Genomic DNA, 24,790 nt, shown 5'->3' on the forward strand with positions numbered 1-24,790 from the left:
GTTCTCACGCAGTAGAGAGCGACACTTGAGTTTGAAATAGGGGCGTGAGAGTGGTGCACGAGAGGTGGAAGCGCAGCTCGCAGAGCTCATGCGCTATGGTGCACCGCCCGTACCTGCTCTCCTGAGACATCGATGCAGATACGCGCGTGCTTGTCGTCTCTGCAACTACCGAATAATGTTGTATTCGTTGCGAGAGATGGCAGAGAAGGGGCAATGCATAGAGAAGAACCGTTGCGGTGCCTGGAAAACTCACGGAAGCCCAGATGATGAAAGCAAAGTCAGAAATATTAGAGAAAAGGAAGACAGCAAACAGAAATCTCAGATGCTAACATACAAGGGAATGGGCAAAAGGGAGGAGGGGAGATACAGTGGTGGCGTGGAAGCTGTAATCAAGAACATCACTGCGCGAAGTCTGAGTACACGCTCTCTTGCCATGCAGAGATACATACACGCACAGATGCACACTCAGGCCTACCGAGTTCACCCGCGCAGGTGCCAATAGAGGATTGTACTCGTCAAAATAGTCAAAGAAAAGAGTGTGCGAGCCTCAACATCTTTTACGTCTTGCGTTGAAAGAAGTACAGCGCGGCTAGAGAGAAGGGTGGGTTCTGCGACTCACCCACCTTCTCATCGTTGAAGAGGAGCCACTTGCCTGTCGCGGCATCCTTGATGTGGCAAACGTAGTGCCCTGTCCGTGCACTCGCGCCCATGTGACTGATCATCGCTGTGAGCTCGTACGAGGCGGTCCCATCAGTGGCCGACTTTGGAACGCTCACTGCGGTAGCTGCGCGAGTTGGAGTCAGCTGCTGCTCCTCAGAGTGCAACGGTGGGGCGGCCTTGACATCATCAGCGATGTGTGGATGGCTGAATATGTAGTCTATGGCGCGCTCAATGTTCATATTTGTCTGAATAAGGGCGTAGCGCGCGACGTCTATGTCGATACCCATGCTGACCACAGAAACCAGCGCCACCTCATCTACTTCCTGCAGCGGAGCGGCTACGTGGGCATCTGCCCTAGGCCCTTCTGCAGAGGTAGCCGACGACGCAGGCATAGGCACCTCACCTGGTTGCAGCCCAATGCCGCGGTACGCCTCCAGCTCGAGCTCCTGCGGCACCTCCACGTACACATCCATCTTCTTTGTGTTGTGGGTGGCTATGTCAAAGTACGTACGGCGGATGCACACTGGCAGCACATCTGGGAAGCTGGCGAGACGGGTGACAGTGGAGTACGTGACCGATTCACCGCACACCTCACACCGGCACTGGATGCTACTTGGCAAGGTGGCCGCTCGCAGGCAGTCCTCCAGAGAGCACCTGGGTCGTATCGCATCCACCTCTACCTCGAGCACCTCTGCCTCGCTTGTGGCGGCCGCGTCTGTCGAGGCCACCATTGGATCGATCGGAATCGGCAAGGATAGGCACTTGTCCTTCTCGTATGTGTAGCGCACTCGATGGCATTTGCTGCACTCTATACGATGTTCCATCACCATCTCCATAATCTCAGACGGGTGCACCGGCTGCTGTGCACCACCGGCGCCTGCACTGCCGTTGACGTTGGGGCGCACGTATCGCTGCATTTCCTCCAGTAGGTAGAGCAGGTACTCCTGCGCATCCTGCTGGGCGCCGGTGGAGAACTCAGGGTGCTGTTTGGCGAACACCTTCTTAAAGAGACGGGGGCAGATGCTATTGGTGAGGTCGTGGCCCTCCCGGCTGAACTCACCCGAGAGCAAACCGGCGGCCACGCGCTCCGTCTGGCAGTGGTGACAGGTGTACGGATCCGCGGTGCACTGTGCCTGATGCGGGGTTGACTTGGCTGGAAAGAAGAAGCGCTGGAACGGAGCCAGTGACATGAGGCACTGCACAACGGATGCGAGGTAGCAGCTGTTGCCAATATTCTTGATGCCAGTGTGGCCTGGGCCGTAAGATGGAGTCAAGGACGCGCCAGCTTCGGTGATCTTGTTGAAGTCAAACTGCGAGGAGTAATCGTACTCCAGCTCACCCATCGTTTTGGCGGTCTTTTTGGCAGTGTGCACATCAACGCCGAAGTGTGCCATGTGTGCTGTGAAGTGTACGTCGTCAACGTCATCGTCGCAGGCGTAGCAGTAGTAGTCAGCGCCCTGCGCGGTGATGGTGCCAAGTTTGACACTAGCCGGGTGTCCCGTCAGCTCATAGTGCTGCAGCGCATGACCTTTGCCGCCTGCCTCGGGACGAGGGCAACCGATCGCACCGCACGTGACGCACATCCAGTTGTTCACGTGGCATCCGCACGCTTCCGCGGAACACATGTCGTCGGAAGTGGGTGGATGAACATGAAAGGGGCTCGGCAGCTGCTCCAGACACACCAGGTGTGGGCACTGCGGCTTCTGCAGGCGGCCCACATCACCACCAGCTGTGCTGTCCTGCGCGCCTGGCTCCGGCGCGTTAATGATTCCGCTGCACGCTTCCACAGCCAGCTCCGGCACTTGCGCAAACTGCACCTGGCAATCTGCGCAACACACCGCGGTCTCATACTCCTTAGGGGCCCCTACACCAAGGTAGTTCACATCCTTCACTTCATCCGTCTCCTTTGCGGGCAGTTCCTTGATGGTTGTGTACATGACGTGCGTCTCGCAGATTGTCATATGCTTCTCTAGGTGCTCGCAACACAGACCCGTGTGGCATGCCATACAGACATAGACCCCGTCGCCTTGACAGCACGAGCGGCAGCAGTACGCGCATTCGTCACGATGCACCGTCATTCCGGGGAACGGGCTCACCATGGCAGACTCATTCCATGCATGAGGACATGCCTCGTGTGCCACAGGGAACGGCATCGTGCGCGTGCGAGCCCGGATCGCCGCTGATAAGACACAATGGCACAGAGACGGAGGTGAAGAGAGAGAGGAATATAACGTAATTGGCTGGGGGGCAGAAGGACAGTGAAAAGTAAGAGGAGAGTAGGACAAGTAACGAGAGAATGTGTTTCGGCCACTCAGAAACACGCCAGAGAAAAAAGGAAGGAGTGAAACCTCACATGTAGTCACAGGTGACATCCAAGTTCAGAGAAAGAGACGTTAACGGCGAGATTCCCAGCGTCATAAGAGCGAAGGCAGCATGGGGGAATAACGTAACGCTGAAGAGGGAGATGTGGTGCACCGTCGAGGGAGCGCATGCAGGTGGGATGACGAGAGGCTATGCTCGTATCCGAGAATGATGGAGTACAAACGCACAGCCAACAGACATATATACACGAGAACGTGAGCATACACACTAATGGCACGGGAAAAACAGTCTTTTCCACGGCCGTTACCCTGCCGCATACTCTCTTACTGTTTCTTTTCGCTGAAAAAAAGATGCAGTAATCATCCAACATAAACATCCAAAGAGAGAGGGGACTTTTTTCAGCGCGTCCATTCTCGGCCACACAGCGCGAGTCGAACTCCGCTCCACCCGTGCCTGTCCCACAGACCCATCGCGTCGTGCGAAGCAGCACACTACATACGCGGTACACCGATGCGCCGACACAGCCATCTGCGCACGGCCGCCCTCCGCCCCAAGCGCTGCCCACCCACCAACGCTCCGCACGTCGCCGTGCAGCCGCCCCCACAAGGCCGGCCGTCACGTGGTGCGACCCACGGCGTGGCCCAGGCCCCACGCACCCGCAAGCAGCGAGGGCCGCGCGAGATGCATTCGTGCCGCGCTGACACCCCGCCCATCATGCCCGCGGCAGAGGCGTGCCCGCTGTCGCCGGTCGCTCCGACGCCACGCCGTCCAGGACATTGCACCGCCGGCATCCGCAGCGATGCACCGCGCCTTGACCTCCCCGCGTCGCAGGCGCTGGACCACGCCACCACCAGAAGTGGTTCGGTGGGGGTAGGGATGAAGGGGGACTGGTTGGCTTCCCCACATAGAGCGGGGGCACTAAGCCCTGAAGGCCAGGCACTGAGAGGTGACTCGTCATCAGGGGGAGAAAGGAGAAAGAGATCAGCAAAAAAAAAAGAATGCAGGTGCTTTCAGAGACAGATGATGAGCACTCATAAGGCCTGTGAGTCTGTGACTCGCTAAGAGAGAATGGACATGAGACCAAAGGCGCTTAAAAGGCCAAAAGTATGAGAAGCGAGAAAGGACGTAAGCGAAGACATCAAGTGACACATACGAAGGTTGGCTGGCCGAGGTAACGAGATACGGCCACGGAGGGGAGTATAACGACAAGATACACAAACAGAGACAGGTAGAGAGGAGATGTTCGCCACTGTGCAAGAGCAAAGGGGAAACAAGAAAACGGCGTACAAAAGCGGTAGAGAGTTGGGGCCAGGGGGGGGGGCGGGGGGAGGAGGCAATGAGTTCGTACCACCGACACAACTGACTTTTTTATTTTTTCATAAACGAAGTACGCAAAGAAACGAAAGGAAGAAAAAAAATGGCGTGAGAGCAAAGAGTGAAGAAGGGCCCAACCAGTCAGGGAGAGGGAAGGAGAAGCCTTGAAGTGCGGCACTAAAGGGGGACAAGGTAGAGCCGTGGAAAGAATGACTTGATTGGCATGAGCTACCGTTATGCTACACTGAACACACAGAAAGGAGACGCTAAGAGTGAATGGGGGGCAGGAGGGGGGGAACGCACATGTGTACATTCTCTTCACTACTCAAACTCTACCCGGCACCTCTCAATGTCTCTTCCATACTCATTTGGAACCTCTTCTTTCTCAGAGCCTTCAAGAGAAGAGAAACAAATACAGAGAGGAAAACAATGACCTTTGAAGGTTGTTGCTTGAGCAATGTGGGAGAGCGTACATAAGGAGCGTTGGGGTATACATATACCCTTTGGGGAAGGGGAAGGAGTACAAGTAACTTGGCCATGGTCAGAAAGAGATCCTCAGAGACAGCCTTACACGAGCACGCAGACAGTAGGCAAGGTACATCACCCTCTGTCCCTCCCATATCCCTTCGTTTCTTCTTCGCACTCAACTACAAACCAAAAAAGCAAGAGACGACACTCAGTGAGCGAGCAAGGCGAGGGCATGCGTGTAGGCGAGTGAAATAGAGTCGATAAAGCCAAACACTTAAGTAAACGGAATCAAAACAAGACAATCACAGCAAGACAGTCACAGCACAACAGCCAAGCAAACAAGGGGGATGGGGGCCCCCTCCACTCTGTTTACAGGGAGTGGAGGAGGGAGAAAGGCGGGGAGTGAAATCTCGAACGTTTTGGTTTAAAAGGGGGCGCACAAAACAGAGAAACATCAAAACAGGGCAAAAAAAAGGACATGAGCGACACACCCACAATGCGCAGCTGAAAAGGGGGAATGCCAGTAAGGGAACAGACAGGGGCAGCGACGGGATAATACGTCTACACTCTTCAGATATCTCTCTCCGACTGTTCATCTTTGTGAGGCGGTGCCAAGAAAGAGGAGGCAGCTCAGCGTCCAAAGCCCCTGTCGTCTCCTCTGCTGCAGATCTTCATAGGTCCGCTGACTTCACCTTTTTTTGTTCATTTCTATCGATGACCCCGCCCATATTACTGTTTTCTACCCTCGAGGGAAGTGACGTTGGGCACGCTGGCCGCCACCCCTTTCCTGAATTTGCCCAGAGAAAGCAAGGAAGGTAGAAAGTGCCCGAGTGCACCACAGGTAATTTTGTTTACTTGTTTCGGAACTGAGGTGCGCGCTTTTCCACAAACGCAGTCATGCCCTCCTTCCTGTCGTGGGTAGCGAAGGTAGAATTGAAAATCATAGACTCGTATGCCAAGCCAGCCGCGAGTGATGTCTCCTGCGACTGGTTCACAGCCATTTTGGCCAGCTTCACAGCAACCTGGCTGTAGCTTGCGATCGTATTCGCCATCTTCATAGCGGTTGGCATCAGCTCCTCGTGTTTAACCACGCACGACACGAGCCCCGCTCGCTCTGCCTCGGCCGCCGTGTACGTGTTGCCCAAGAGTACCCACTCCATCGCACGAGCCTTACCAATCATGCGTGTCAGACGTTGCGTGCCGCCCAGTCCGGGAATGGTAGCCAATTTAATCTCGGGCTGTCCGAACTTCGCCCCCTCGCTGGCGATAATGATGTCACACGACATGGCAAGCTCACACCCTCCACCCAGAGCGAACCCATTGACTGCCGCAATGATAGGCTTGCTAATGGTGTTCATGCGGGTCAATGCTGAGAAGTCGTTTGACTGGACGCCCTCGGAAAAGGTGCGATCCTTCATAGATTTGATGTCGGCCCCTGCGACGAACGCGCGACCCTCGCCTGTGATGATGAAGACGGAACACGAGGTGTCCTTGTCGTACTTTTCCAAGTTTTCCATGAGGCTCTCCGACACGGCCCTGTTGAGGGCATTGAGTTGGGAAGGACGATTGATCGTTAACGTGACCACGTGACCAACTTGAAGCGTCTTCACCACAGGCTGCGCGGCGCAGCGAATCAAGCGAGAGTAGCGATACATCCCTGGGGTGTGTATATGTGTAAGGAGCTAAAAGAAACTCAATTAAGCGTAGCGAAATGCGGAGGAAGGGTAAAGTAAGCTAAGGCACGCCTCTATCAACTTTCTAGAAAAGCAGCTTCAAACGTGTGTCAGACCTCAGCAGGTGTTTAGGGTCAGAAGGTGGATAGGGTAAGCGAAAGGAGAGAAGGAATAAAAAATTGAGGAAGAACAAAAGTGAGAGTGCCAACGGCAGACGCTGAAGGGAATAGAGGGAAAGAAGAGGAGCAGACAAGAAGTCGAGTACAGTGGCAACGAGAAGACGCAGAGGGGCGGAGAGGAACGGTGTAGAAGGGAGGAAAGAGAATCAGCTGCGCGTACGTGAGTGCACAGACACAGGCAGTGCTCAAAAGGAGGAAACAGGCGGCAGACCAAATGGGGTTCAGATCTGATTATCCGCTTTGCTGGGGCCAAGGGCATCTCGCTTGGGAGAAGGGAGTTTAGGGGATGGAGGAAGAAGGTTCCCACAGGTACAGGCTGTGGACCCACATTCTCTCTTCCCCTCACACGCACACATGCTCGCAGCCAATAACTCACAGTGGAAGTCGGGAAGCAGAGCGGTGCGCAGGGCGGGAGAGGCGATGAAGAAGGGGCATCCCCACTGTGTGTCTGTGTGTGGAGAGGAGTGACTTTTGCACGTCGCTCGTTGCTGTACTTTCCGTGCTGTTCAATGAAAAATGAAAGCGAAACGAAAGGGAAAGCATACACACGGGCATAAACAGACACGCACGCATGCACGCACAGACGTACAACGATAACCACGCGAAGCAAAGGGGAAAATGGGGGGAAGAAACCATATATGTCTCTCTACATACGTGCAGATTTGTGCCAAGGAGAAGAGGAGAGCCAAAGGGAAGAGAGAGAGAGAAATCCCTCAATAACAACAAAAGAAGAGGAGACAAATGTTCCACTAAGTGAAAGCAAAGGCCTTTGCGTCACTTTTTTCTCGCATAGAAAATGCGAAAGGAAATGGGAAGAAACGAAGAAGGCAAGGAGAGGGTCGGAGAGGGAAATGAGGAGAGAAATAGGTGAGGGTAAAGCAGAAGAAACACACAGAAAAACATCAATGGTTCATACATCCGATCGGAGAGACAAGAAGAAACAGAAAGTGAGCTGGTTAAAACCAACAGCTCAGCACGACCTCACCGCGCACTCGCTTCGCTGAGTCATCAAGAAAAATCAGTAAAAAATAAAAAGGGGAGGAAGAGTACAGTGGTCACATCCTTCTGTGTTCCCTTGGCATCGTACACGAAGCGCACTTATAGAACTATGTGCAGAGTTGCTTTCTGTTGATGGTGGTGCTGCTACCTTTACGCCATGTGTCTCTCCGTTTTACTCTTCACCCAGCCTTCCATCGTGCGTTTGACATGTGCTGTGATGTGCACGGAGACGGTCCCATGCTCTGCGAAGAACACGAAGTGGACAAAGGAGAAGGGGTAAGGAGGAGCTAAAAGAGGTACAAATAGAAAAAGGGAAGAAAAAGGATACTTCGTATTACGCCTACACAGCTCGTTGAGGAACACACCGTTCGTGAAACTCGGCACAATGCTTCTTCTTCGTGTGCTTCAATGCCCACCCCCTGGAGAAAAGAGTGAAAAGGAAGGCATCATTGTGTATAACCCTGAAGGGTGTACGCGAGAGATCGAGAGGCGCATGGGGAAAAAGGGAAAGCAGAAACAAGATCACGGGAAAAAAAAGCGAGACAACACATAGTCATCATGTTGCAACAACAGGCGCACGCGCGTACGCCCGCCCCCTTCCCCTTTTCCTCCCTGTCACACAAGGGTATAGAAGAGGTACGGGAGGAGGGAAGGGATAGGTAGAACTTGCGCGCCAATATTAAGAACAAGTACAACATAAAGCAGAAAACCAAAGATAACCTCCTCAAAGGTAACCTATTCCAGTATCCTACACGCGCGCAGTGGAGTGTGCGTAAGAAGCGCGAGACACAACGAGGAGGAGAAGAGAGGTCGCATTGGAAGGGAAGTTTCCACCACGTAATCATACACGTGGCAGAGAGTGTATACCTGTGTGGATCTTCTGCGTTGTACAATGCCATTGCCACAGCGGCTCCTCGCACAAATCTAATAATAATAATAATAGGATGACAGTCATAAAACGCAAACGAGACATAACCTATGAGTAGGGGGAGAAGTTCATGCAAGAGTGAGAGAGGACAGCAAAAAAAAAAAAAGACAAAAGAGTGAGGAATAAAAGTAACCAACGCTGTAGAAAAGCGATGCACACCACTTTTCGCTGTAAAAGGGAAGCAGAGATGGGGCAGAAATACAAAAAGAGCACATCCCTCTCCGCCACTATGAGACCATTTTATCAAGCTGTGCCTTCACATCCTTCTCGAGAGACTCATGTGATCGAGCGACCTCCTTCTCCTTCTGTGCGTTGTTATTGATCAGGCGGGTCATCTGCTCCACTGCCATCTTGACCATCGCCACGGCACTTTTGGTGGTTACACCAGCGAAGAATTGGTGTCGAAGCAGCTCTGCGCACGTTGGACGGGTGTCAGGGTCACGCTCGAGACACTGCTTCACAAAGTCCTTCACATCATCGGAAAACGTGCCGGACTTGGGAAGTGTCGGCGTGCTTCCGTTGGCCATCTTGTCCAGTAGCTGGTAGAGGTTCATCTCCTCCGGCGGTGCCCACGGGTTCTTGCCGGTGACGGCCCCGATCATGGTGAGTCCCAGTGACCAGACATCGCTGCTAAAACCGTACATGCCTTGCTCCAACCTCTCAGGAGCCATAAAGCACATGGTGCCAACGTACGTTGACGAAACAGCAAGCGTTTGAATCAGCTTTGACACACCAAAGTCAGCTATCTTCACGTAGCCGTTCTCACTGATGAGCAAGTTGTTCGGCTTTAAGTCGCGGTGTAGCACCCGCTTCACATCATGCAGGTAAACCAGGCCAGACACCACCTGGAAGAAGACTGCCTTCAAGAGCTGCTCGTTGAAGCCGCCCCAAAACAGTCCGAGGTCTTTTACTGTATACGGCATCCACTCCATCGGGATCACAATCGCGTCGTCCTCGGCATCCCAAAAAGCGCCGTAGTTGTTCATTACATACGGAGAATCGCCGCGGGCCATGAAGACCTGAAGCTCACGGTCTACTTCGTCTCGATGCGCTTTGGACGAGATGGGGATCCGCTTCAAGGCAATTGATGTACCCGTTTTGAGGCGCGCGAAAAAGACATCGCCGCTCGCTCCGGCGCCGACGTTGCGCTTCGACGAGTAGTCAATGTCATCCTTCTTCACGGTGCTCGGCAACTCGCGACCGTCCTTCGTGTACATACCAGCCTCGCTGAAGAGGAATGCGCGGAACTGCAAGGAGTTGTTGCTGTTGATCTGATAGGACTTCGAGTCCTGCTGGAACTTTTCCACCACTGCCGCATCCAGCACGAGAGACGGTCGATTCTTCATTTCTATCGAAATGTAGTTATTATGGTCGCTTCTTGTAATTCCTGATGTGGCTATTAGAAATCCTTTCGATTCTACGGCCAATTTTTTGTTTAAGGAGAGCAATGAAGGGAAACTTTGAGCGCAGCAAAGACGAAACAAGAACGCCATCGAGCATTGTGGAGAAGGTGAGGAGCTGTCTCTTCTCGTCAGAAGTGAGCGGGCTATACAGGTTCAGCCCGCGTCCGCACCACCGATCCGACTAGTTCACATGAAGCACAGAAGGACAAAAAAAAACAGCAGAGACGTCACAATCAACATCTCTGGAAAATCAAGAGAGACCTTGAGACTAAGCACATGCTGTGAACCATACAGGTAGGAGTAGAGGGGCAGCCACCTCAAGTGCTTCATGTTGGGTGATTGACATGGCATCGCACACAACCCTAGAAAGGCAGATAAGCGGAGTACATCTTACTTTCGCGAAGAGTGGACATCAAGCAAACACGTAGCGATAGGTTTACGAGAGAGTAAAGAAACACTAAGGGAGAGTGCATACACTAAACAAGGCGCTATGAACAAAAAACGCAGCAGAGTCGGATCATGATTCTGAGGACCTTCCTCATTGAAACAAGTCTTCAATATTCACAGGCCTGCGCTCCGGTCCTTCAGTCGGTGAGCCTTCCTTAGCCGATGGCCCCAGTTGCGATGCAGTTGGGAGAGGAGATGGCACCAAAGAGTCATTCGTGCACGAGTAAGGGGACGACGCTCCTGGTGAGGCACTTGCGCCTTCAGTAAAGGGACGTGTCGTAGTGACAGTCGCCGCGACTGCCGCAGTTGATGTTGCTCTCTGCTCTTGTAAAATCCTTCGCTTCTCCTCTGTCAGCTGATGAGAAACTTTCTGCGAGTTCTTGATGAACAGCAGGTTCGCTGCGATCGCCTTTGCACTTGCCGACATCTCGCTGAAAAGCTGACCAAGCTGCACGAAGAAGACGTTCGACGACGCCCAGCCAGTCATCGACGACTGCTCCAGTACAAAATGAGTTGCCTTCATTGCATTTCCGAGAGAATCAATATACTTCCGACCAAGACCCTCCAGCACCTCTGATTCCTTCACGTAGTTAAGCTCTGCAAATCTCACAGCCGGGTCTTCCCTTGATGTGCGGGACATGGCCTGCGCCATTTCGTTCTCCTTAATCTGGACGCGACGACGCTGATGGTCGAAGTCTGTGAGTGCGGCAGCAACATTACGCGACGTGTCTGTATTCACCTTTTCAACCTCCATTATGACGTTGCGTGTTATATCCACGCACGTGACTTTTGAGGTGCTAAAGTCTTCCAGAGATCCTTTTAGCCGACTGTTAGCCTCGCGAATCTGTTGAAAGCGTTGCTCTAGTTGCTTGATGGCCGAATCGTCGACATTGATGCGATCGTCTATCTCAATGTCACAACAGCGATGAAACTGCTCGAGCGTAACAAGCAGTCGGTCGATTCCTTGCATCAGCTTCTCGGTAGTCCCAGCAATCCCCTCGAAGTCGTCAACAAGCTGCAGCAAACAGCGCCGTGTCTCGAAGATAGCTGAGGAACGCTTCTCGTAGTTTTCATCCCTGGTGCGCTCAAACATGCCAAAAAGCGACAGAAGGGATAGCCTTCCGGTGTTCGCCAGGTGCTGCAAGCCATTTGCACCCCGGAACCTATCCAGCGATGTACCAAGTGTATAAAGCATTTCATGTATGCTACGTGAAGCTTGTTGAAGATTCATTGTGTCCATTTTGTGGTCTAGTGAGCGAAAGATACAAGATTAAAGCACCTCTTCTCCACTTTGCTTATGTATTTCTTTACAGTCCTTTCTTTATATGTGTGGAGAGAAGCGTCATAGAGAGGAAATGACATACAAACAGAAGATATGTAGCAGTTGAGGTGGCGTGACAAAAAGGTCAAACTCACAGTAAAGAGAAGGTGATCCAAGGCGACTTCTACACAGTACCTACTTACAACAATGATGTCAATCCCGTTTCTTTTCCACTTGCCGCTCTATGGGCATCCAGTGAAACAACGCTCCAGGCTCATTGGCATGTGCTCGCTGAGACCAAGAAAAACTTGTTTCGCACCTTTTTTCTTCTTCAAAAGTTTACCTGAGCTTAACCTTTTTCATGACATTTAGTGCCGCATTGCAGGGGCTAGTCCGCCTCGACGGCCAGAAATGGGTTCTGATAAATTATGTCGAGAGCCTCCGCGACCTCGCTCACGGCTTCCCTATCGGAAGGGAAGTTTGCCGTGAAAAAGGCAAAAAATGAGTCAGTGCGTGCGCGCTCACTGCCAGGTTTCCACTTGAGTGGATGCAGAGAGATTGTCTTCATATCAGTGTCAATCTCTCGTGAGACATCTCCCTCCTCGACAAACATGTTTTGACGAAAGGTGAAGATGATGTTCCGATAGAGCTTACTCCCGCTGGTCCGGGTAACGACCTGAAAATCAGTGACAGCGCGAATAATCTTCGGATCAATAGTGCCGTTCAGCAGTTCCGAGATTGGCGTCTCAGGAGACGAGAGCACACCAGACCAAAAGTTGCCGACTCCCTTGAGAAGCTCACGGCGCTCCATCAGGAGAGGCTCCATCTGGCTGCGGTACTTGAGGCGCAGGGCAGTTACCTCTTCATCACACTTTTGATCAACGTTCACCAAGTCGTCGGTGAACTTCGAGATCACCTGCACAGTACATTGTGAAAGTTCCATTTCGTTAAAAGGCAGGCAAAAAAAAAAAAGAGGAACTCGATATCAGGTCGTTTAAACTTTGTGTTGTTTTTTTATGGCAAATGAAGAGCGATACAGGGGGATAGCGCGCACACAAAGTGTAGAAGCGTATACAAACAGCATTACCAGCAGATAACTTCCACACAGTCCTCAGTTTGTCGTCACTGGAGGTTCGTTTCATCAGTTCTCATCACACAGTAACCTTATCCTTTGCTGCTCTTGTTGATATGATATGGCGTGTTTGATGGGCTTTCAATGGTAGCCATTTGACCTAATTCCAACAGACTAAGCAATCAAACACGCATTTCCTCTCATTGTATTGCCTTTAACGCAGTCGAAGATGATGAAATGACGCTCAAAGGATGAGGTTGTGAGGAGCTCTACGAGAATGTCAGATACGCTTAGCCAACGCAACACCAATTTTGCACGCAAGCCGAATACCGTTGTAAAGAAGTGGGTAGGCAGGTGCTCGGTCAGCGCCGTTTTGTTCTCCTAACTCCTGGTGATGTTTCTCTTCATCTCGAAACTTTACAATGTAGTTTTTCACATCTCTCCAAGCGTTCTTTTCAACCTCGCTCTCTTTCATTCCAGAGCACTTGTCCTCGAGAACCTCGAGCTCACGTAGCTGATCATTATAGTGGTCGAAAATTGTGATCTCAACAGCGGCGTGGCAGCACATCATCGCATCCTTACCTAGCACCGCCGTCCCAGATCCCAATAAAAACGCCCCAAGCTTAAAAAGGGGATCAAGCGTAGTAGTCCTCACACCATGCCGCTCCGCAAGCTCAGTCATCACATCCTGATGGACAATTTCATCATCAAGGATTTCTTGTGCGATAGGGAATGCATCGTTCAGTGGCGACATCCACTCGAGCTGGTGCCTCGCAATGCGAACGGCTGCCACCTCGCCGGCATGGTCGACGCGGATAACTTCGTCAATTTTCTGCTGCTTGAAGGGAATCGCAAATACAGGCCCGAAGACCACCAACGACGGATGGAAAAGAGATCTCATTCATAATGAGTATGCTTTATTGCTGAAACGAAAAAGGGGGGTCGAAAGGAGAGAGTGCGATGTAGAGTAAAAGGTCACAGCAATGTGAGAAGGGGTGATTGTGGTAATGGATACAAGTAGTTCTCTCTCATGTCACAGCTGAGTTGGTGCACCGCAAACAGATGAGCATGCACTTCACAGGTGTGTTGCCCTTCATGGTGGATCGGTAGCTGTGCAGCACATGGCAACAAGTGTGAGTACCTGTGCCGTTTTTTGCCTTCGAGGAGAACTCTACAGGAGCGTCACTCCATCTGAAGGTAAGGCGTCCTTACCCTCACCACCACAAACACGAGTCAAAGCGTGCGCAACCTCGAGGAAGGAAAAGCTCACGCGCAGTTCTACTAGCCTCATCCTCCCTTAGGGTGAAAAGGTACAGAAAGCCCCTAAGAGACAGGAAGCGTTTCCTCCAGTTCGTCCTCAGCTCCCCACAAGTACGGAGACGGAACGTCTTGAGGGCACGTGTGAAGGGGCAAGGGGGGGGGGGGGGAATAACCGGAACGCAAGTCTGTCTGAGAATGCTCGGGTCTTTTTCATCGTGACCAAAACAGACCTGCATGACTTTTCTTTAGTGCGTCCTTTGCATTTTAAGCTCAGAAGAAAAGATTTCACCTTTTTTTTTGTCAGAGCAGCCGGAAAAAAAGGATGACGACGCAGTGCTATGGTGGCCCTGCTTGTGATATGGGCAGTGGCGGGACCCGGCAAGAGCTTTTTTTCTTACCATTCGGCGAACCATCAGTTCAGGAAAACAGAGGAATGTGAGTGAAAGGAACAAAGCGCTGTCATTGACATTGGTAGACAGCAACTTTGATATTCACAAGCGGGCATCCCCGTAGAATGAATTTGGTTTTCTTCGAGCGCAGAAAGGCGGATCCCATATTCCACATTGCAGCCCTTGTTGCTTCTTGATGAACCTCCACCGTGATTCCCTTTAGTACCTCTGCGCGGTCTGTGTCACAGAAGCCTTTATAGCTGTAGTTTTAAGAGCCTTGGTGGTATGCCTTTTGTATCTGCACTTTTTCCCCTTTTTTCAGCATATCTCATTTCAATTAGGCAATGTGCTCTATGTCAAGAAAAACAACAACAAAGGCTCTTCACCAGAGTGTAGCGAGTCTGCTTTTTACCTGTGGCAACTGCGATGCTCGACTCATAACACACGAAAAGTTGCCTTATTCACAGTGGGGTCTTTCCAGAGTGACGCCTTGTGGCATCCTTACAGCTGTAAGTGAGATGCTGGCATGCTCTCACGAAGACATGCCCTTCCGCCAGTTCTATATGTTAATATATATATATATATATATGCTGAAAAGCTGCAAAACTGAAATTTTTAAGTCCACACTCCGGCAGAGGGTAACTGAACTGCTATTCTTCATGTGACCTCTATATACCTAACACTTTTTTTTCGCTTCCTGCTCCCGTACGGTTGCGTACGGTAGTAGATTTATTTCTATCACAGATCTCTATATGGTTATGTATTTTTTCCCTTCGACAAAATGTCGACCATTATGTCTGATCATGTTGTGAAGATGGCGAAGGAATTTGTCAGCTTCCTGAATCAAGCCATCACACCATTTCACACGGTGCAAACGGTTGCCGCAATGCTGAGAGATGCCGGGTACACTCAGCTTGATGAGGAGAAACATTGGGAGGAAATTGCTCCAGGTGGCAAGTACTACTTGACGCGCAATGGCACGAGCATTGTCGCGTTTGCAGTCGGAGGAAAATTTGATCCAGCAAGTGGTGTAAAGATTGTTGGGGCGCACACGGATTCCCCTAATTTTCTACTGAAACCGCGCACAAGATCAACTTCCTCTGATTACCAGCGGGTCGCGGTGCAGTGCTATGGTGGCGGTCTGTGGCATACATGGTTTGATCGTGACTTGACAGTTGCTGGCCGCGTCATCATTGCGCGAGAGCGTCTGGAACAGAAGATAATCAAGATCGACAAGCCTATTATGCGCATCCCAAATCTCGCTATTCATTTGACCACTGCCAAGGATCGAGAAGCCTTTTCTCCAAACAAGGAGTCTCATTTGATCCCTGTCATCTCCACGCAGATAGCCGCAAAGCTTGCGGAATGTGATGATAATGACGGATCGAATCCGAATCACTGCATTTCCTTGATGAAGGCAATTGCAAGCGTTGCTGGATGTAATCCAGGCGAAATAGTCGATTTTGATTTGAGTGTCATTGATACACAACCGGCGGTGATTGGTGGAATCCATGATGAGTTTATTTTCTCACCGCGCCTCGATAATCTGATTTCGTGCTACTGCGCTGTCAAGGCGCTTGTTGGCGCTGATCTGTTAGAGAATGATTCGATGATGCGCATGATATGCTTATTCGATCACGAAGAGTGTGGCTCCAGCTCATCTCAGGGTGCTGCGGGCTCTCTTGTTCCTGATGTTATTGAGCACATTGTGAGTAACAAAACGCTTCGTGCAACGTTGGTTGCAAATTCATTTCTTCTCTCCGTCGATGGGGCACATGGGTGCCACCCGAATTACGCTGACAAGCACGAATCTGCTCACCGGCCAGCTCTTCATGGAGGACCTGTTATAAAATATAATGCAAATATCCGTTACGCGACAAACGGATTAACGGCCGCTGTTGTGAAAGTTATGGCGAAAAAGGCCGACGTGCCCATTCAAGAGTTTGTGACACGCAATGATTCTCCATGCGGATCTACCATTGGACCAATCCTGTCCGCTCTGTCCGGTATTAAAACAGCCGATATTGGCAATCCCATGATTAGCATGCACAGCATCCGCGAGATGTGTGGCACTCTTGACGTCTACTACATGACAAAACTGATTGAATCCTTTTTCGTCAATTACCAGAATTCGTCTGAGTAATTGCCAACAAGCGTTACGAAACCCTTGAGTGGGCTTTGTCGACCCTGTCCTACGTACATTTGTCTTTCTTTCGTTATCTGATAACAAAGTGCTGACTGTCTCTACTGAGTTTAGCACTTGTTTTTTTCTGTTATTCGATGAGAAGAATATGTTGACTGGACAGCTGTCAACTTTTGCCAAAGTGCGACAAACAGCGACAGGTTCAAAAGTAGTTGCTGCAGCGTATGTGTTGGTGTCGCTTTCCGTTTCACTTCTTTTCACTCTTTTTTTTTTTTGGAAAAATTACTCTCTTTGGAGAAAGCTGGGATGCTGACTCGAAAAGTGTGTGCGGTGATCAGTTTACTTTTGAGAGTTGGATATGTTTATCATGCATTTTCTCTTGCTGTTCTTGTGTTTACCTGTATTGTTGTACTTCGGCCCTTTCAGCCACTTTGGTGCTCAACGAGAACTTTCATATTTATGTGCCGAGGAACTGCAGTTACACATATCACGGTAGGAATTCGTGGCTAAAAGATAAGTCAGTAAAAGCTGCCAAATATACTGGCGGTAGATTGATACGTCACCGTGTTTTTGAGTCAGGTGAGACTTTTACGTGACGATAATTTTCTGGTAAAGCAAGAGGTACTGCTTTTCTTTAGGGCACCTCCTTTTGCCGAGCATGCCAATAATAACTGGTGAACTGTACGTCGCAAGAGCAACTTTTTGCTACTTACGCTGCGAAGTTGGCACTATGTCATGTGGGCGTGTTTTAGGGGACTTACGAATTCAGACTTCCTTATTCTCTTCACTCTTCTCTACCGGCCTATGCTTCAAAATGCACCTTTTTAAAAACTACACCAACTGTCCTAACACATTACTCATATGTAACCACATAACATCAAACTTCGCCAACTTCGACATTACAGTTCCTAGGTGTTTGACAAAATGGGCCGCTTCAAGCCTCTCGCCGTGAAGAAGAAGTACGCAAAAAAGATGAATCAGAACAAACCAGTTCCCTACTGGATTCGTCTGCGTACTGGTAACCGGATCAAGTGGAACGAGAAGCGCCGTCACTGGCGCCGCACGAAGCTGAACTACTAAGATTTTTCAGACGATGGAGCAAATACACTTTTATTTATTTATTTTTGTCATGTGATCGACGCAAATTCAAATCAGGCAATACGACTGACCATCAAGAAGGCTTGCAAAGTTTTCCACTAGGTGCAAATCTTTGCGACTTTCACATGAAATGTGAAAGTTGTCTCTTTCACATTCCAATGCATATAGATGCGAATGACATCTTCCAAGAAGAGGGAAAAGTGCACTTGTTGTGCATTCCCCACTATCTGCCTTTTCTGCGTTACTATCGCATGTCGGTTGCATCGAAATAAGTAGAAAACCGCACTTGACCAAAAACGATGACTACTATTCTGTTCCTATTTACAGTTTCCCTACCATATTATCTCCTCATTCTTTTTTTTCCATTGTCTGTGCCCCTACGGCATTTCGCGTGCTCGGGTTTCCTTTTCCCTCTCCACGATCTGAACGCTATTCAAGACTTGTTATCATATGTAGGACAAGCAAAGTACCTACAGCGCTAAATGAACCCGTCGGACTCTTTATCACGCGTGCAGGTCTCTCTCCGTATTCGACCTCTAGGCAAAGGGGACCGGCATGGCACCAAAGTTGTGGTGCGCGGTGTCGAGGGCGGCGGTGTCGTCGTGGATGACAGGCGAAAGACGAAGCGCACGTACCAGTTCGACTATGTGTTCAGCGGCGGCCAGGCCGAGGTGTTCGAGGCGATCGGGCGGCCGATGCTGGAGGAGGCGTACAAGGGGTTCAACGTGTGCCTGTTTGCGTACGGGCAGACGGGGAGCGGAAAGACATACAGCCTGCTCGGGGACGTGGGGAGCGAGGAGCACGCGGGCGTGGCGCCGCGGTTTGTGAGGTGTCTGTTCGACGAGGCGCAGCGGATGGTGGACGAGGACGCTGACCTGACGATCAAGGTGTCGCTGTCGATGATCGAGGTGTACATGGAGAAGGTGCGCGACCTGCTTGTGCCGCGGCAGCGCGGGCAGGAGCCGGAGTCGCTGGAGATTCACGAGGACCCGAGCCGGCGCGTGTACGTGCGTGGCGCAAGCGTGCACCAGGTGCTGAGCGCTGAGCGGATGATGGAGCTGCTGCGGAAGGGCAACGCGAGCCGGCAGACGGCGGAGACTAGGATGAACGAGACGAGCTCGCGGTCGCACGCGATCATACAGATCACGGTGTCGCAGGAGTTCGCGTCTGTGGAGAAGAAGGACCTGGAGTGTGTTGTGTCGCTGGTGGACCTTGCGGGGAGCGAGCGGCAGACGAAAACGGAGTCGAGCGGACAGCAGTTTGACGAGGCAAGAAAGATCAACCACTCGCTGCTGATGCTGGGGCGCGCGCTGAACTCGTTTAGCGAGCGCAAGGGCAGCGACGTTTTCATCTCGCTGCGCGAGTCGAAGCTGACACGGTTGCTGTCGGAGAGCTTTGGGGGGAACAGCAAGACGTGGATGCTGGCGACAGTGTCGCCGACGGCGTTCAACCTGACAGAGTCCATCTCCACGATGGACTACGCCACCAACGCGATGGCCATCACCAACAAGGCGAAGGTGAACAAAAGTTCAAGAGACTTTGAGTATAGTGATCTCCTAAAGATGCAAAAGTACCTTGAGGTGTCTGCAGCGCGTGAAACGAGTCAGATTGAAAGCTACGTCGCTCAAACGGCTGAGTTGAAGGCGGAGATCGAGGCACTTAATCAGGAGCTGCTGACGCTGAACGATTCACAGCTCGAGGCTGGGTTGCAGGAGGCACTTTCCGAGCGGGATGCGCTTGTATCGGAAATGGTGTCGAAGCTTGCTGGCGTTGGTCTAAGGGGAGGAGGTGCACCGCTTGTATGCTTTTGTGGCACGTGCAAGACTTCGCTGTGCTCGATCCCTCTTGGCTCTTATGAAGTAAACACGCTGGTCGTGCCGCTGTATGATCTTGTGGGACCACCACCGCTGCTGCAATGCAATCTTCACGTACAGCTCACCGAGACCAATGACGTGATGGTGGTTGTAGAGCTCGTGGAGCTGCATCATTTACCTGACTTTGCCACGGGTGGAGTGCGTGCGTCGATTTGGTTTGAAGGGCAGGCGAGCAGTCGGGTTGTTACTCCCATTGTCTCTCCAAACGGTGGTAACCCAAAGTTCAATTTCAAGCAGGTGTACATTTTTGGTCCATTGACGGGCGAGCTTCAGCGCTTCTTTTCCGCTGATGTGTTATATCTACAGGTGGAGGGCATCACCAGTGTCTCTGAGGACTTGCTTGATAGGGATGACGTGGAGGCGCAGTGTCTTTCTTAGGAGAACGAAAATCTGCCTGCTACCTTGTTCCTTTCTGGCGCTCTACTGCGGAGCCGCCTTGCTATGTATACGTGCAAAAGAAGTAACACGCAGCTGCAGCACCTCTTCGATCCTCTAACCCCAATGAAACGTGGCTGCTGCACATCTCTGTTGTTGAAGGCTTGTGCGGGACGACTGCTGTGTCTAACTGAGGAGCCCTTTTTCTGCTTCCATTCGTTACTTTGTTTCTCTTTGTCTTCTGGGTACCCCACGCATCAAAGGCAATGTGTTTTTTTTTTTTTTTAATGTTTGTTTGCCCTTGCACAACGCGCTGGTTTATCGCCGTTGCTCGTTCTGTCGTACTTGTGGATGGCAGTCGAAGGTGTCTTTATTTTCTCTTTTGCTTGTAGTCCCCCTCGTTTCTGCTTTTGTGTGCTTCTCGTCGGTGTCCTACACTACTCGATAAACGTACAGTATTACCTCTGGTCACGAAATACGTCAGAAAACTGTTATTCAACGTGTCCATCCCTGCCATAGAATATGAGCTTAACTCAACTCTACCGCAGGCCAGTACACATGAAAGAAAAATGCAGAGGCCTCACTAATGAGGCCGGGCTTCTTTCTATTTTTTTTTTTTTTTGGCAAGTGTGCGTGCCTCTCTTAGTGCTCACCGTGCTGCCGCCAAGTAGTGCGTGGACGCTGCAATTCGACGCACCAGGGGAGGCTGCCTTTGCGCGCTTTACTTGGTTCTTGTTTCCAAAGGCCTGTTGCTCGCTTCCTCTCTTCCCCAAGGAGCACGCAGCTCTCGCTCTATGTGCGTGTCTCTTGGTGAGACGGTTACCTACAGTAATGGAGACCGGCTCGCACAAGCGTCATACGTGTGGTTCCTCTACGACTCACTCTCGTCTCGGTTAACTAACTTCTTTCCCCTCATACATTCTCTTGCTTCTTTTACTAATTATGCTGCTGTTCCATATCGGTGCACACCCACCCGCATTATGTTACAGTTTCCCCCTACTCATTTTCACATTCCTAGGCCCTAAAAGTACACCCCGGTAGAGTTGAATGCTGGTGCAGTGCGTTTGCCACCACTCCAGCAACATACCCAAACTGGATCAGGAGATAGATTGAATCTTTCCCCTCTCTCGGCTGCTTCTTTTTTTTTCATCTTGCTATGTATCTTTCTTCTGTACAGTATTGACGTGTGGCAATACTACGCTTGCACCTTTCTGTCCTGGAGTCCTGCTCCGATAGGCACAGGTGTATCTCTTTCTTTTTCCGTCCTCTTCGTTCCTGATGCTAAGACGTCAGGCTGTATCTTTTAAGAGGACTGTGCATGTTGCTACTGCGTTCTAGCATTCTAGATCTTCACCCCTTACATCCGCCAAATTACCGGTGAGAAGCCTCGTCAACAATCACAAAAAAAAAGAGCCTCTACCACCACCACGTCAGCGACTCTTTCTCCGTCTGGCGCCTCTGTTGCATGTGCGCGACTTGAGTGAGCCTTTGATCTTAGGCGTGTACCACCTTTTTCTTTTCCCCCTGGTAAGCCTTCCCCCTTTGCTGTGTTTATTGCCTTGCGTGCGTTTTGCCCGCAAGTCACGTTTCTCTTATGTTTTTTTTTTTTTTTTGTGAAAGAAAACAGAAGCGGAACAAGGGAGAAACACGCGTGCACCAGAACTCCCACCACCACACCTCGAGATACTCTGCTTCATCCCCTCTTACCCCAAACAGAAGGTGTGTTCAATTTAGCTAAACCATGTCTGACGATGGAAAGTCTCGAGTGCAGGTCTCTCTCCGTATTCGACCTCTAGGCAAAGGGGACCGGCATGGCACCAAAGTTGTGGTGCGCGGTGTCGAGGGCGGCGGTGTCGTCGTGGATGACAGGCGAAAGACGAAGCGCACGTACCAGTTCGACTATGTGTTCAGCGGCGGCCAGGCCGAGGTGTTCGAGGCGATCGGGCGGCCGATGCTGGAGGAGGCGTACAAGGGGTTCAACGTGTGCCTGTTTGCGTACGGGCAGACGGGGAGCGGAAAGACATACAGCCTGCTCGGGGACGTGGGGAGCGAGGAGCACGCGGGCGTGGCGCCGCGGTTTGTGAGGTGTCTGTTCGACGAGGCGCAGCGGATGGTGGACGAGGACGCTGACCTGACGATCAAGGTGTCGCTGTCGATGATCGAGGTGTACATGGAGAAGGTGCGCGACCTGCTTGTGCCGCGGCAGCGCGGGCAGGAGCCGGAGTCGCTGGAGATTCACGAGGACCCGAGCCGGCGCGTGTACGTGCGTGGCGCAAGCGTGCACCAGGTGCTGAGCGCTGAGCGGATGATGGAGCTGCTGCGGAAGGGCAACGCGAGCCGGCAGACGGCGGAGACTAGGATGAACGAGACGAGCTCGCGGTCGCACGCGATCATACAGATCACGGTGTCGCAGGAGTTCGCGTCTGTGGAGAAGAAGGACCTGGAGTGCGTTGTGTCGCTGGTGGACCTTGCGGGGAGCGAGCGGCAGACGAAAACGGAGTCGAGCGGACAGCAGTTTGACGAGGCAAGAAAGATCAACCACTCGCTGCTGATGCTGGGGCGCGCGCTGAACTCGTTTAGCGAGCGCAAGGGCAGCGACGTTTTCATCTCGCTGCGCGAGTCGAAGCTGACACGGTTGCTGTCGGAGAGCTTTGGGGGGAACAGCAAGACGTGGATGCTGGCGACAGTGTCGCCGACGGCGTTCAACCTGACAGAGTCCATCTCCACGATGGACTACGCCACCAACGCGATGGCCATCACCAACAAGGCGAAGGTGAATAGCATGAAGGGTCTGGAACTGAAGGAGCTGAAGGCTGCCGTGGCACGTTTAGAGAAGCAGCTAGAGAATTTAGCGATGGTGCGCGGTGCAAAGGCGCTAGATGTGGCGGGACTGCAGGAGGAGCGGGATGCACTGCGTCTGGCTGTTCTCACTGCCCGCTCACAGGACGCCGCCTCAGTGCGGCTACGAAGTACACTGCAGCATATTCAGCTTGGCAACATTGCCCTTCGACGTCGTGTTGAGGCTGCCGAGAAACGTATGATTTGGTCGCTAGACAACGAAGCCTCGTTTCTGTTTTACAAAGGCCGTTGTGCTATTTCGCTGCGGAGAGTGCTTCGTGGGGAGAAGCGTGCGTACCGCCTCGCGCTGTTGGCTGAGAATGGTCAGCTGACGCCTTCTACCTTGAATGTGGAGCTATTCTCTCTGAGCAAAGACGTTACGGCGCGCAAGGATCCAATGGAGCTGGTGGGGCAGAGTATCAGGTTTTGCCTGCGCGTTGTTGGTGCTGAGGACCTCCCGCCACAGTTCTGCCGGCATTCCTTTTGCAAGCTCTCCCTCCTATTCGATCAGGATAACCACTACTTCACCACGAGCACTGCGGAAGACACTACAAATCCGCGTTGGAATCTCGTAAAGCAGTTTGAGCTGCCACATCTGTCACCCGAGGTGATTTCCCACTTTAGCACTCATCGTCTTTTTACGTTCGAGGTGTTTGGGTTCAGCACGTAGCATAAAAAGTGCGATTGGAGAGAGGAGAGGTGAGGACCCACACTTGCACCTCGCGCCGTACTCCATTTTCTCACCTCGTTGCCGTAATACGTTAGTAGGATAGCGCGCCTTTCGTTGTTTCACTATGTACGCCCTTTCAATGTGCGCGTGCTGTTTGCGAATCGTGATCGCTGTGATTCTGTCTTTCTCCCCTGCTCATGGCTTCCTCCGCTATTCTTCCGATGCGTTCTCGTTTTTTTTTTTTCCTTTCTAGTACTCGTCGCACTTTTTTATTTCCCTTGTTCCTGCGTGGTCGCTTGTCGACTAGTTTTCGATTTGTGATGTTGTGTTGCATTTTGTTGGTCTGGCGCGTTTCCACTTGCCTTAGATAATGTCTGATCGTTTTATTTCTTGCTCCCTTTCTTCCACGTTTGCCCTCTACATGTCTCACTTGTTCCGTGTCTTCTTTTCTTCCTGTTTTGTGTCATCACCGCTCAGCGCGCGTTTTCTCAGTTTTGTTCTGTTCACCACTCCCCTTCTCCCCCTTTTCGCGTGAATGCCGCGTTCTTCATGTGAATGGGGTTTACGGAATCTGTTTGGCTCCGCGCCTCTTTTTTTCTGCAGTAGGGGGGGGGGGAAGGGAGGGAAGGAGGGAAGGGTGTCTTGAAACGGATCAGTGTTCTGAACATCTCTGTTATTTCTCCCTCTTTCCTGTATCTCATAGTCGCTTTTCTATTCCGTCATGCTGCTTCTTCTACCACCCTTTCTCAGCTGTTTTCTCTCATTAGGGTAATTTGTTTCGTTTTCCTTTATCAGCTTGTCCATTCTCGGCCACACAGCGAGAGTCGAACTCCGCTCCACCCGTGCCTGTCCCACAGACCCATCGCGTCGTGCGAAGCAGCACACTACATACGCGGTACACCGATGCGCCGACACAGCCATCTGCGCACGGCCGCCCTCCGCCCCAAGCGCTGCCCACCCACCAACGCTCCGCACGTCGCCGTGCAGCCGCCCCCACAAGGCCGGCCGTCACGTGGTGCGACCCACGACGTGGCCCAGGCCCCACGCACCCGCAAGCAGCGAGGGCCGCGCGAGATGCACTCGAGCCGCGCTGACACCCCGCCCATCATGCCCGCGGCAGAGGCGTGCCCGCTGTCGCCAGTCGCTCCGACGCCACGCCGTTCAGGACATTACACCGCCGGCATCCGTAGTGATGCACCGCGCCTTGACTTCCCCGCGTCGCAGGCGCTGGACCACGCCACGAGCTACAGTTGTTTGGCATTGACAGGGAGAGAGGGGAGAAGCTGCCTGGCAGCCTCCCACATAGAGCGGGGGCACTAAGCCCTGGATGTCAGGCACTGAGAGGTGCCCGGTCATCAGAGCATCAAAGCACTCTTGAAAAGACAGAGAGCAACAGCGATAGAAAAAGAGAATTAAT

General features: G+C 51.8%; 10 protein-coding genes across 10 annotated transcripts; 4 read left to right on the forward strand and 6 right to left on the reverse strand.

Annotated features, from left to right (window-relative positions):
• Positions 1–557: 557 nt before the first annotated feature.
• LBRM_29_2270 (putative ubiquitin hydrolase) lies at positions 558–2,813 on the reverse strand (the record flags this gene model as incomplete). The annotated part of the gene is made up of 1 exon (XM_001566520.1): positions 558–2,813. One exon carries the CDS (start codon positions 2,811–2,813, stop codon positions 558–560), a length of 2,256 nt encoding a protein of 751 aa, XP_001566570.1.
• A 2,802-nt stretch (positions 2,814–5,615) lies between these two features.
• LBRM_29_2280 (enoyl-CoA hydratase/isomerase-like protein) lies at positions 5,616–6,419 on the reverse strand (the record flags this gene model as incomplete). The annotated part of the gene is made up of 1 exon (XM_001566521.1): positions 5,616–6,419. One exon carries the CDS (start codon positions 6,417–6,419, stop codon positions 5,616–5,618), a length of 804 nt encoding a protein of 267 aa, XP_001566571.1.
• A 2,351-nt stretch (positions 6,420–8,770) lies between these two features.
• Positions 8,771–9,889, reverse strand: LBRM_29_2290 (putative mitogen activated protein kinase; the record flags this gene model as incomplete). Its single annotated transcript, XM_001566522.2, has 1 exon — positions 8,771–9,889. The coding sequence occupies one exon, from the start codon at positions 9,887–9,889 to the stop codon at positions 8,771–8,773; it is 1,119 nt and encodes a 372-aa protein (XP_001566572.1).
• A 595-nt stretch (positions 9,890–10,484) lies between these two features.
• Positions 10,485–11,633, reverse strand: LBRM_29_2300 (conserved hypothetical protein; the record flags this gene model as incomplete). The annotated part of the gene is made up of 1 exon (XM_001566523.1): positions 10,485–11,633. The coding sequence occupies one exon, from the start codon at positions 11,631–11,633 to the stop codon at positions 10,485–10,487; it is 1,149 nt and encodes a 382-aa protein (XP_001566573.1).
• Positions 11,634–12,042: 409 nt separating this feature from the next.
• LBRM_29_2310 (conserved hypothetical protein) lies at positions 12,043–12,597 on the reverse strand (the record flags this gene model as incomplete). The annotated part of the gene is made up of 1 exon (XM_001566524.1): positions 12,043–12,597. One exon carries the CDS (start codon positions 12,595–12,597, stop codon positions 12,043–12,045), a length of 555 nt encoding a protein of 184 aa, XP_001566574.1.
• A 409-nt stretch (positions 12,598–13,006) lies between these two features.
• Positions 13,007–13,627, reverse strand: LBRM_29_2320 (conserved hypothetical protein; the record flags this gene model as incomplete). The annotated part of the gene is made up of 1 exon (XM_001566525.1): positions 13,007–13,627. One exon carries the CDS (start codon positions 13,625–13,627, stop codon positions 13,007–13,009), a length of 621 nt encoding a protein of 206 aa, XP_001566575.1.
• A 1,529-nt stretch (positions 13,628–15,156) lies between these two features.
• On the forward strand, positions 15,157–16,518 carry LBRM_29_2330 (putative aspartyl aminopeptidase; the record flags this gene model as incomplete). The annotated part of the gene is made up of 1 exon (XM_001566526.1): positions 15,157–16,518. One exon carries the CDS (start codon positions 15,157–15,159, stop codon positions 16,516–16,518), a length of 1,362 nt encoding a protein of 453 aa, XP_001566576.1.
• Positions 16,519–17,442: 924 nt separating this feature from the next.
• LBRM_29_2340 (putative 60S ribosomal protein L39) lies at positions 17,443–17,598 on the forward strand (the record flags this gene model as incomplete). The annotated part of the gene is made up of 1 exon (XM_001566527.2): positions 17,443–17,598. One exon carries the CDS (start codon positions 17,443–17,445, stop codon positions 17,596–17,598), a length of 156 nt encoding a protein of 51 aa, XP_001566577.1.
• A 713-nt stretch (positions 17,599–18,311) lies between these two features.
• LBRM_29_2350 (putative kinesin) lies at positions 18,312–19,868 on the forward strand (the record flags this gene model as incomplete). The annotated part of the gene is made up of 1 exon (XM_001566528.2): positions 18,312–19,868. One exon carries the CDS (start codon positions 18,312–18,314, stop codon positions 19,866–19,868), a length of 1,557 nt encoding a protein of 518 aa, XP_001566578.1.
• Positions 19,869–21,606: 1,738 nt separating this feature from the next.
• LBRM_29_2360 (putative kinesin) lies at positions 21,607–23,373 on the forward strand (the record flags this gene model as incomplete). Its single annotated transcript, XM_001566529.1, has 1 exon — positions 21,607–23,373. The coding sequence occupies one exon, from the start codon at positions 21,607–21,609 to the stop codon at positions 23,371–23,373; it is 1,767 nt and encodes a 588-aa protein (XP_001566579.1).
• Positions 23,374–24,790: the final 1,417 nt, after the last annotated feature.

Source organism: Leishmania braziliensis, chromosome 29 (assembly GCF_000002845.2).
Source record: "Leishmania braziliensis MHOM/BR/75/M2904 complete genome, chromosome 29".
In the NCBI taxonomy this organism is placed as follows: Eukaryota; Euglenozoa; class Kinetoplastea; order Trypanosomatida; family Trypanosomatidae; genus Leishmania; species Leishmania braziliensis.